Source organism: Bombus pyrosoma, linkage group LG12 (genome assembly GCF_014825855.1).
Source record: "Bombus pyrosoma isolate SC7728 linkage group LG12, ASM1482585v1, whole genome shotgun sequence".
Classification (NCBI taxonomy): Eukaryota; Metazoa; Arthropoda; class Insecta; order Hymenoptera; family Apidae; genus Bombus; species Bombus pyrosoma.
This window is the reverse complement of record NC_057781.1, coordinates 4,886,781-4,898,407: the sequence shown is the minus strand read 5'-3', so window position 1 is coordinate 4,898,407 and position 11,627 is coordinate 4,886,781. Positions and strand designations below refer to the sequence as shown.

General features: G+C 29.9%; 3 protein-coding genes across 3 annotated transcripts; 2 read left to right on the top strand and 1 right to left on the bottom strand.

Moving 5' to 3' along the window:
- The first annotated feature begins 32 nt into the window (after window positions 1–32).
- LOC122573616 (WD repeat-containing protein 48) lies at window positions 33–6,288 on the top strand. Its single transcript, XM_043740238.1, has 12 exons — window positions 33–479; window positions 928–1,144; window positions 1,253–1,465; window positions 1,535–1,830; window positions 1,920–2,108; window positions 2,179–2,493; window positions 2,572–2,674; window positions 2,754–2,919; window positions 3,012–3,203; window positions 3,282–3,528; window positions 3,609–3,733; window positions 3,800–6,288. Exons 1-11 carry the CDS (start codon window positions 432–434, stop codon window positions 3,669–3,671), a joined length of 2,049 nt encoding a protein of 682 aa, XP_043596173.1. The 5' UTR covers window positions 33–431; the 3' UTR covers window positions 3,672–3,733; window positions 3,800–6,288.
- A 233-nt stretch (window positions 6,289–6,521) lies between these two features.
- On the bottom strand, window positions 6,522–8,103 carry LOC122573621 (haloacid dehalogenase-like hydrolase domain-containing protein 2). Its single transcript, XM_043740246.1, has 4 exons — window positions 7,878–8,103; window positions 7,323–7,622; window positions 7,023–7,233; window positions 6,522–6,951 (listed from the first exon to the last, which is right to left on the bottom strand). Exons 1-4 carry the CDS (start codon window positions 7,970–7,972, stop codon window positions 6,784–6,786), a joined length of 774 nt encoding a protein of 257 aa, XP_043596181.1. The 5' UTR covers window positions 7,973–8,103; the 3' UTR covers window positions 6,522–6,783.
- LOC122573617 lies at window positions 7,995–11,549 on the top strand. The gene is made up of 6 exons (XM_043740240.1): window positions 7,995–8,166; window positions 8,239–8,331; window positions 8,398–8,731; window positions 8,800–8,987; window positions 9,060–10,051; window positions 10,125–11,549. The coding sequence occupies exons 1-6, from the start codon at window positions 8,114–8,116 to the stop codon at window positions 10,406–10,408; spliced, it is 1,944 nt and encodes a 647-aa protein (XP_043596175.1). The 5' UTR covers window positions 7,995–8,113; the 3' UTR covers window positions 10,409–11,549.
- Window positions 11,550–11,627: the final 78 nt, after the last annotated feature.

The following is an 11,627-nucleotide window of genomic DNA, read 5'->3' as shown; positions in this document are numbered from 1 at the left end:
TGAATCAGTTGAATATTTTGCTAAAATATGAAACATATCTAACAATATATCCGGCTTTATTCAATCACAACAATGGAGACGAAACGTTATCAGACGCTCTGAAACGTGATGTAACGTAATGTGTATAACGTCGGAACGTACTGATACCGGCGTTGGAACATTGTCAGTTTCTACGTCTAATCGTCATGAACACTGTTTATACCTGGTCGGCTGACAGCTGTTTGAACTTCGGCGTGATGTGCACTGTATCGTTTTGTACAAGCATCGATGTATCTTCTGGTCATGTAAGGCTTCCGATGTAATCAACGATGAAACTACTGCGTGGTTTCAACGCATCGGAACGTAAAAGTGCAACAACATAATTATAGTACATTTTGAATGTTTTCCTCTATTACCTCTAAGTGCAAAGTTACAGAACAGTTTGCGGTATAATGGCAGCTCATAAGACAGGCGGGCAAAGTGCTCGAAAGAAAGTACAGGTACTTGTCTGAGATGTTTTTTCCCCTGTTGAAATGTACGTCATTGCTTTTCGAAACATAATTTCTTTTGAATTGGATGAAATGTTTTCGCAAAAACAGAATTGCTGTATACTAATTGACGTTGCAATTTCGCCCGTTATAAAATCCACATGACGATGTATGAAATAATAGAATCGCAATTGATCTATGATATTTTTGATATGTATTGCTTGATGCTATATGCAATTATTGATCAATTTCGTAAGATTCTTATAAAATCTTTGATGACTATAAATCACGTAATTACTAACGTGTGGTGTGTCATGAATAATATCGTAAATGAATTTTTATGTTTGTATACTTTCGATCTTATCGAATAAAATTTATTAATGAAACTCACAAAAAGATTTATTTAGAATGATTATTATATGAATGGTAATTATTTTGTTATTTTGCGTATTTGATGAAGGTATCCATGGTTATAAGAGATGAAATGGAAAAGAAACATAGAGCTGGAGTCAATTCATTACAATATGATCCAGCTTTGCATAGGCTTTACTCCGCAGGTAGAGATAGTATTATAAGGATATGGAATTGCAAAAATATGAAAGATCCATATATTCAGTCAATGGAGCATCACACGGACTGGGTCAATGATATAGTATTGTGCTGTGGTGGCAAAAATTGTATGTATCTTTTATTAAATTTCTAAGTTAATATTTAACGTGTATTGTATCTAAAGACACAATATATTATGTTTTTATGTAATGAGAAAAGAAAATATTGTTTTACAGTGATATCAGCCAGTTCTGACACAACAGTAAAGGTATGGAATGCACATAAAGGTTTCTGCATGTCTACGTTAAGGACGCATAAAGATTATGTAAAGGCTCTAGCATATGCAAAAGATAAAGAACAAGTTGCTAGTGCTGGTTTAGATAAATTAATCTTTCTATGGGATGTGAATACATTAACTGCTCTCACAGCAAGCAACAATACAGTAACAAGTAACAATTCAGTCTATAATATGAATGAACAATTCATAATTATTTAAATAACACATGTATAATTTGCAGCATCATCTCTTAGTGGAAATAAAGACTCTATATATAGTCTTGCCATGAATCAGGTTGGGACAATTATAGTGAGTGGTAGTACAGAAAAAGTTTTAAGAGTATGGGATCCAAGAAATTGTACTAAGTTAATGAAACTTCGCGGTCATATGGATAATATTAAAGCCTTAGTATTAAATAGAGATGGTACTCAGTGTTTGTCAGCCAGCTCTGATGGAACAATTAAACTTTGGTCACTGGGGCAACAAAGATGTATCCAAACCTTTAGAGTACATAAAGAAGGTGTTTGGGCATTATTGGTAATTATAATTTTTTCCCCTATCTCAACATCTTACTAAAGTAATAAATAATGCAAATAACTATATTAAATTAGAACAATCATCTTTAGGCAACAGATACCTTTAGTCATGTAATATCAGGAGGTAGAGACAAAAGAGTTGTAATGACTGAATTATCATGTTATCCTGAAAGGTATACAGTTATTTGTGAAGAAAAAGCACCTGTACTAAAAATGGTTATGACACCTGATCAATCCAGCATTTGGGTAGCAACTAGTGAATCTACTATAAATAATTGGGTATTGTTATATTTTATTATGCACAAAAAACTCGTTAATAAAATAAATAACATTTTGAAAATTGTTGTAGTCTATAAGTCAAAAGGATTGGCAAGAATTAGGAATTGAAGACTATTGTGACTCCGCTAGTGGGGTAACACAGAATGTAAGAAATACAGAGCCTGCACAAAAAATATTGGGTGGCTCGGCAATACGGCATTGTCACGTCTTAAATGATCGAAGACACGTTTTAACGAAAGATACGGAAGAAAATGTAGCTTTATACGATGTATTAAAAGCGCGTAAAGTTGAAGATTTAGGAAAAGTAGATTTTGAACAAGAGATAAAAAAAAGAAATAAAATGGTGTATGTTCCAAACTGGTTTAGTGTAGATTTGAAAACTGGGGTAATTCTATGATTGGTTAACGCAATTGTAATTTTAATACATATGAGATTAAAAATAACTTTTGATATATTTTTATAGATGTTGACCATCCATTTAGGTCAAGATGAAAATGACTGCTTTTCTGCATGGGTTTCTGCAAAAGAAACTGGTCTTGCAGAAAATGATGCGGTAGATCAAAAAGGTAATATTTATTTTTTATACATCTATCATTGTTTACTGTTCTTACAATACTATATTGCTCCTTCTTTCTTTTCCTTCAGTGAATTATGGAAATCTTTTGCTACAAGCTTTATTGGAACATTGGTGGAGGCCATTACATGTTGATGATGAAAATGAAGGCAATAGTAATGACGGTAATAGCTCTATACATACTAGAGGAGGAAATTTATATTTCTCAGTACCAACCCATACACCTGTTATATTCAGGTATAAAAAAGTTCTAAGTATTTTCCTTAAATGAAAAAAATATTTCCTTAACTATTTTTGATTATAACAATAAAAATACAATTATGTTTTAGTGAAGTAGGAGGCAGACCTTTGTATAGATTATTAGTTAGAGATGCTGCAGGAGAAATGGAAGGAGTACTATTAAATGAAACTGTTCCGGCATGGGTAGTTAATATTGTTGTGGATAAAAATCTCCCACAGTTCATTAAAATATCATTTTATCTTCTTCCACATGCAACATCTGGTGTAAAAAGTTTAAAAAGGTGTGTAAAAAATGAATAATTTTTTAAATATTACAAAATAAAATTTTTGTAATATCGGGTTAATATATATTTTTTTAGGGATCGCTTAATTGCAAACGATTTTATACAAATTCGTAAGATAGCAGAACATGTTTGCGATAGAGTACTTGGTGCCGGAAGTGACTCGGGATCGGTATCAGGTATTGGAAATACAGTTTCTGGAGGATCTCCACCTGGAGACAGGACAAATACAGATTCAAACGCCGATAGTTCTTCACTGATCGAGGAAAAAGTAGAATTGTTATGTAACGATCAAGTTTTAGATCCTTCTATGGATTTAAGAACTGTATGTTTTTATACTGTATCTAACTATATTCGTTTAATACAATGGTATTTTTACATTATCTTTATTTTATCATGCTTTAGGTCAGACATTTTATTTGGAAAAGTTCAGCAGACTTAATAATTCATTATCGGCCAGTAAAATAGTTAGAGCTAAATTCGTCAGAACACAGATCTCTAAAGTGTCCATGGTTTTTTACTGTCATAAAGTAAGTAAAATTTTTTACTTATTCTTTATTTACTAAAAATGATTATATGAAACGAATATATTGCAGAATAACGGAAGACATGTGGTCTAGTTGCAGAGTGTGGCATTTCACACTACCTTCACTTTCTGAAATGTTCAATCGAATTTCGATGGATGTTTCGTTAGATGCTGCAAGTGAAGATGAGTAAATGTCAGGTTATATATAGAGTATTTAAAATTAAATGAGTTGAAAGGCAATAATGTGTGGAAGTATCAGTATAAATTGCTCATGTTTGTATATTTATATCCTGAGGCCAAATTCAATAATACAACAATAATTTCAGTTAGTCTGCTACTAAAAACATGTTTTTTGTTTTTAATGCATTTCATTTAATGCAAAGTATTAAATGTTTACTGTCAGCCATTTATAGTCTTCCCACTTTAAAAATATCAACAAGTAAAGTTAAGTACAAAAAATAAGGGATAAACCTTGGATGGCCCAGGAAATTAAACTGTCTTTAAATATTATATTTTCATATGCTTTTCAATTATTCCTTTATTTATACTATGTAATTAATTTTTTTTCCTTTTTGTTGATTTGTAAGTAGCATTATTTTATTTAAACAAAACATATACTCAAACAAACGAAAAACATGTATCAGCAATACTCCACACACCTGCCTTGTTATTGTAAAAAAAAGCAAACTATAAAAGGAAGAGAAAAATGTCAATTTACTATTAATCAAATTAAAATTCAGCAGCCAAATTAACAGTTCAATATTTCCTATTAATAACATAGGAAATAACAGTGTATGTCTTCAGTATAATAAGGTCAAATTCTGTCTCGAATGGAACTTCCAGTAATTAAACTTTTATTACATATTATACGAAAGAAGAAAAGTATGAATACATTACAGTTTTCGATTAAACAAATATGACTATATTGGCAGAATTTGATCTTAGGAGACAACTACAATAGATAAAAAACAAAAAGACAACTAACAATAGATAAAAAGTTAATCATACGTTAGAATATTTACTCTACTAGAATCCTACAAATTGTACATACAAATACGATTGTAAGTAACGTCCCTTAATCATGGTGATGGGCTGTATACATAAAATCGAAGCAAATGTATCAAAATCGAAGCCTTTGCACCAATTTTATGAAATTGGGATAAATGCTTGACTTTAAAAAAGAAAAAGAAATTGAGTGACATATAGAGGGAGGGAGTGACAGAAAGAGAAAGAAAGAAAGAAAACACAGTTCTTTATTAATATGGCCCTAAATGTTGTAATTCTTGTGTTATCAAAATGACATAGAAGCAATTTTTTAATAAATCTAGAGATTATTTCGTTGTTACATTTTAATATGCTACGTATTGTATAAGTATTTATTTGCTAAGTTTTTGTTACACATATTTAAAAATGTAAAGAAGTTAATTACTATTACTTAGTTATATTCTTCTTATTAGGAATTTTTAGAGCTCTGTGATAAATGTTTCTTGAGCTAAGGACGTTGATTAACATGATGGCTACCAAAAATATTGTATATTTGCAGTTAAGTTTGATTCATTTTTATGTTTGTATATTGGCATTATATGTATATTTTGCAAAAACCTAGTATCAATCATGTCGCATTTGATTATCTTATTCATTTTTCAAATGGAATGTATTTTCGTAAAATGACCCTCATTACTGCAACAGGAAATCAACACGTGCCTGATCCTAGATTATAAGTTGTAGAGGGCATTTAAGTGATGAAGCGATCTATTAATCTTTTGAAAATAATGTGGATTGTAAGTTAATATTGTTGCGGTGCATAATAATAGAAAATATTCTGTTAAAATCTAGTATTTAGTTGTATATTTGTAAGCATTTTGCTCGTAAGTTTATTTATATAATACTAGGTGCAAGATGCAATTGTTGATCATTTATTGTGTTTTAAGCATTAACAATTGAATGAAATTTTCTGATAATTTATTATTTTACTTTATTACAAAAACAGCTCTTATATACTTTTTTCTTTTCGTTTTATAATTAAATTTGTATGTTAATTGCTTAATGCAAATTCGTAGAGATTTACTATATCGTTTAGCAGTTTCACTTGTAGGTAATATTAAATTAGTTTTAGACACAAGACGTGCATTTCATACAGTATTCGTAAAAGTTATAACTGAGCCTTCCTCACTAAAAAAATAACATTGTTCATTAATGGAAGTACTAATGTATTAAAAGTGCGCTTGTAATTACACTTTTGAAACGTGACATCTTCAAATCAAAACTAATTATACTCCCTATCTTCTTAGTAAGGGACAAAAGGATGTTCTCAAAATAAGATGTTGATTAATTCTCATATTTAAGAAAAGAGAACAAGTAGAAAAAAGGAAAAGGATTATGAAATGGTGCCAAATTTTATACTAAACAAAACCTCTTGCAGTGCACCCATTTCTTTTAAAAATGACTAAGATTTTTTCTGTACAACTGCTTTTAACAATAACTTATTAAGTACGATAGTTCTAATATTTATTATGTAAGATTATGTATATTCGTAAAAACTCATAATTACAACGATTATTTCTCTTGTTTTTAGAACAATATAAGAACCTAAGAAATATCGTCTCGCATCTAGAAAATTCTATGATCAAATTTGAAAGAAATGTTGATTCATCCTAATTTATAAACAGAATTCATTAATATACGATAGCAGATGAAATTTTCTACAATTTTCTACATTCTACTGCGCGATATTCGTTCAATATTTATAAAGTTATCTATCCTCAACTATTAATCGATGGATACGTCGAAAGAAATCTGTAATACTTTTTATTACTGTTAGAACAAAGAAAATTTGGTAATGTAATATTTCACATTACAGAAAGTACTATGTCGATTTCTTTATAATTATAGTCTCTTTATATTTTGAAACTATATTGTGAATCTAATCTAGATTATGTACACATCCCATTACGGAATTATTAATATTGAAATAAAATATCTAATTTAATACAGAATAACATATATAAATATACATATACATGATATTCTTTTACTGTTGCAAAATCATACTACTTAAATTTCTTTTTTAAGAATAAATTCTACAGCTTGGACAAAAGAGCTGCATACTTTTGTAGGCGGTGGTGTAATTGTATTTTCATCTCCATCTCGATACTTTCCAGTTTGTACCAAAAGTCCTCTGATACCGATAGCTTGTGCACCAGCTACATCATCTTTAACGTCCTGAAAAGAATTAAAAAAATAAAAAATTGAAAATTAAAGCAGTAATTAAACATTATGTAAAATAGTTTCACATCGCCAATCATAATCGCTTCTTCTGGAGATATATCTCCCAAAGCAGCTTTGAAGAATTCTGCAGCTGGTTTTCCGACAATTTCTGCCTTGATATCAGCGGAATATTCTAAACCAGCGATAAATGCGCCTGGTCCCAGAGCTAAACCATCTGGCCTTTTATAATACCGCCCTTTATGAATGGCTATGAGCGACGCGCCATCTAATAGTAATCTGAAATTATGAACAATTTGTTCCCAATAACAAACAAAAATAAAAATTTTGTACATGAATTTTCATCGTGTAAAATAGTCAAGGTATACCTGAATGCTTTGGTCAATTTTTCATAATTGAACTTATCTGGAGCCAATCCTATTACTACAGCATCTTTTTTATCGTCATTTCTTATTAAATCATCGAAATCTTCATTAGCAGCAGGATCAATAAATAACATTGGATTTAATTTCCGCGAAATAATCAATTTTCTCGCTGCAGCTAAAGAACTGAAAATTTCTTCCTTCTTAATATCAAAACCGAGTTTTGTCAATCGACCATATAAAAAATTTCCGGATTCTTTCGTTGTATTTGTGACGAATTTAAGCGGTATACCAGCGTTTCGAAGTCTATATTGAAAGCAATAAAATAATTTATTTAATATTCTAAAAAAAATTATGAAATAAAAGACCGAAAATTACAAAGTATAATTTTCATTAAATTGTACTTTATTTGTTAAAATATTATTTGGTATTAATAGTAAAGTCAATGTATTCGATTTAAAAGACGACAGTAGGTAAAATCGATGCAACATAAGACGTAAGGTACGCCATAATATTTACTAATAATCATGAATAATTGTCATAAATTCAATAAAAAACCACCTGTTTAGAGCTTCCACGGCACCTGGAATCGCTGAATTATCAATATGCAGTGTTCCACTAAGATCTATTAATACCATTTTTATTTGTTTCGCCATATTTGATAAAATTTCAATGATTTATCCGACGTTTACTCACAGTTACAAGTATAATACACACAAACATATATATACATGTTAAAGCACGTTCATTCGTTTTTATGATAACGACTTAAAGTTTTGCACCACACGTGATCAGCTATGGCGCTCTCCATGAGACAGGAAGATGTAAAACAAGTACCATGGTTTTCTCTGTAAGTATCAGAATTACTGAAGAGTTTTATATCCTAAGATATTTGATTAAAGATCACATTTACATTCTACAGCGCAGAATGGCACCAAGTGCACAAGCAGATATATTCCAATGATATCAATGAACAGACCAAAGGGTATGAAATGCTACTTGCATGGCAAGCAAGGTAATCAAATATCAAACGTTTAATAAAATATTATGATATAAGTGGTATTAATTAATAATATTTTAGGATACCAAAATTGCCAATAGGCATTGATTGTACTCTTTCAATTATGCAAGTGTGTGTTAGAGACCGTGAATGGACTCCTAAAATTAACAATGGCGAGTTGCCAATAACCTATGAAAATGACTTATGTCTGATGTATTCAACTACAATAATGAGAATTTTAAATCATATATCTAACATAGGACACACGAAGCAAACATCCTTATTTCAAATAGCAAAGCAGCTTAATATTCCAGAGTGGATAGTGAATTTAAGACATGATACTGCTCATGGTTATGAAGTTCCATCCATTGGTGTATTGAGAATAGCTGTAAATATATTACTAGCATGGCTACATGTATGTATATTTCTATATCAACTATAATATTAAAGGAAAAAGATGTTTCTTACATGATATATTTAAAGGAAGAATATTGGGCAGCTGAAGCTAAAAGAATGGAAGAATGTCTGATTACCGAAGAATCTATGAAACAAGTCCAGAAGACTGAAGAAGTACAGGATTTTGATGATTTAATTGAACTCTGGACTTCTGTAAGTTTGTATATTCATGCTGGTTATCATCTAGTATCAAATGTTCCAGACCCTCAATTGAAGTATGTATAACCTTTAATCATTTTGATTACAATAATATAGAATTTATATCAATAAATTGATTTTATTGGTAGGGAAACATTACAAGATCTGCGTTCATATGCTATCTCTTTATTACAAAAAGATAGTAGAAATATGGAAAATAATAAAGATAACTACATAGAGGCTGCCAGTGATGATATAAAAAATGATAAAAAGTACACATTAGAAACTGCAAGAATTGTTCTTTTATCTGAAATATCTAGGTATCTTAGTAAAAAGTCTATACCGGATAAAAAGGATATAGTTTGTAATACATTGCTCAATTCGGAAGTATTTTTACCAAGCAAAAATATGTTATCAATTTTTACTCAAAGTGAGAGTATTGAAAATAAATTGGAGAAAGATGTTTTGCCATTAGACATGTTAAAGTTTTGGAAAGATATAATATTTCTATTGTGTGAAAAAGATCTAATGGAAGTGTTAATTATAAAATTACTCGAATTAATAAAAAATGAAGAAGTAAATAAAGAAAGGAAATTATTAGCTTCTTTATGGATAAGTTCTATATCATATAGTTTTTTGAAATTAGATAGCGCACATGACATATCTCGAGTTTTAGAATATCAGTTAGAAAAGATACAAAAAAATTTACCACCAAAAGTTTTTGAACTTAAAGTCAAAGAAGAGACAGATCGTATTTATCCACACTTGAAATGCGTATTATGGTTTAATTTATCAGATACAGTACTGCCATGCTTAACTGATATGAAATTTATTTCAAAGCTTATATTAAACGTAAATGAATTTTCGCTTAAATTCATTGTACCTATCTTAGAACTAATACATCCAAAAATAGATAATGAAAGCAAACAGTTACTGTTGAATTTAATGAGTGTTTATGCAATGGTACCACTTGATAAGAATGATACAAATTTTCCTGAATATGAACAAATTTTTACTCTAAATGATCTTAAAGATAGTGAATGTCTACTAGACATAAATAAAGAACAAAATAAGGTGGTAGATAAAATACCTCGATTTTTAGCTGGTCAAGAAATTCGAAATAATTGGAACTTTGCAGTTGGTAAGTATATAAAGTTAAGTACCTACTTTCATTTTCCAAAACATTAACAAAATAACTCCAAAATTTCTTTCAGCGACCTATAATTGGGCAGAATGTCCAATTGGTTTGCTTCCATGGCAAAATGATACACTGGAATTTATAAACTCGCCCAATATCATAGTACAGAAATATGATGTTTCAGTTTTAGAATCTGAAATTGTTCCTGGAAATATAGATAGGAAAAACTTAAAAATGCAAGGTCAAATTAATTGGAATAATGTTTTGAGACAAAAGAAACGTTTAAAACGAAAACCGGAACGAAGAAATGCAGATATTATAATGAATAAAGCACTGGAAATTGTTAAAAAACGAAAATAATACATTACAGTCTTGTATATTTCAAATATTTTATTCAATATTGGCATGTTTGCAAGAAAGAAATTCAACAATGTTCTTTTGTAAGTTAATAAATAAATTACCCATTTCTATCAAAATGATTAATATAAAATTTTTTATTATTTGTAAAATTTCTATATCACAAACGTTGTATATAATTTTAAGTATATGAAAAAGATCTTTGTACATTCTTAGAAGAATATCTACATTATTTTGTAACAGCTTATTCATAAAATAATAATTTCACATTTCCTATACACATAGACATATATTATATAAATGTACAAAATTTTTAAATTAAACGAACTATATTAACATCACAGATGTATTGAACAAGAATGAACAAATATCTATGATATAGTAAATTTTTGTAACATTACCGAATAATCATTTTAAATATAATTTAATGAGTCTAATTCTAGAGTTGTCCATGAATATTGTAAAATTTTAGCAATACAAAAGTTTATTATATATGTATGTTTGTTTCCTGTAATGCCACATCAAAATATAGATAGAAAGGATGTGTATTCGTTCGGTACGCGTGCACTCAAGCACAGTGATGGATATTCTCGGTGCATTATGGGGTCAGGGGAGCGTTTCCCATTCCATATCGATGAGAGAATATGTGCACTGTAGGCGGAGTCAAGACATTCCCCTTGCCTCACGGTACTCCTATATCGCCATGGACTATACAAGTGCAAATGTACCTAATAAATATTCAATCTTAACTTTTGGAACACAGCTTTTTATGAAATCATTGCCTATTATATTTGTTATGTATTCGCATAAAAAGATGTTATTGTTTCCTGTTTTAAAGAAGTTGATATGAATATTTATCAAGTACACGTATACCAAAGTATCATTTCTAGCATTTAAGGGGTACCATGAGGGAAGGGGAATAGAATTGACTCCGCCTACGGCAATACAGTTCATGGATGAAGCCTCTTGCACGAGACTTTGTTCTCTTGTACGCGTTGATAATATAAAAGAAATATCAACATATCTTCACCGAAAGGGATCATATTTAATAACATATACTTTTTATGTATAATGTGATGTCAACTGAAATTTCACATAACGATACAAAAATGAAATAGAGAAAGATTTCTACAACCTACTGAACAATCCAAACAGTACTGACGCACAGTATACGTTCCCCGTTCCCCCCTTTTTTAGGTAAGAACCATTCCCCTTACTTCAT

Coding starts and splice junctions, on each gene's coding strand:
- LOC122573616 (XM_043740238.1), top strand. CDS start 432: ATGGCAGCTCATAAGACAGGCGGGCAAAGTGCTCGAAAGAAAGTACAG. Junction 480..927: donor GTGCTCGAAAGAAAGTACAG/GTACTTGTCTGA, acceptor TATTTGATGAAG/GTATCCATGGTTATAAGAGA. Junction 3,529..3,608: donor CTTCTATGGATTTAAGAACT/GTATGTTTTTAT, acceptor ATCATGCTTTAG/GTCAGACATTTTATTTGGAA.
- LOC122573621 (XM_043740246.1), bottom strand. CDS start 7,972: ATGGCGAAACAAATAAAAATGGTATTAATAGATCTTAGTGGAACACTG. Junction 7,623..7,877: donor GCCGTGGAAGCTCTAAACAG/GTGGTTTTTTAT, acceptor CTTTCAATATAG/ACTTCGAAACGCTGGTATAC. Junction 7,234..7,322: donor AAATTGACCAAAGCATTCAG/GTATACCTTGAC, acceptor TCATAATTTCAG/ATTACTATTAGATGGCGCGT.
- LOC122573617 (XM_043740240.1), top strand. CDS start 8,114: ATGGCGCTCTCCATGAGACAGGAAGATGTAAAACAAGTACCATGGTTT. Junction 8,732..8,799: donor TATTACTAGCATGGCTACAT/GTATGTATATTT, acceptor ATATATTTAAAG/GAAGAATATTGGGCAGCTGA. Junction 10,052..10,124: donor TAATTGGAACTTTGCAGTTG/GTAAGTATATAA, acceptor AATTTCTTTCAG/CGACCTATAATTGGGCAGAA.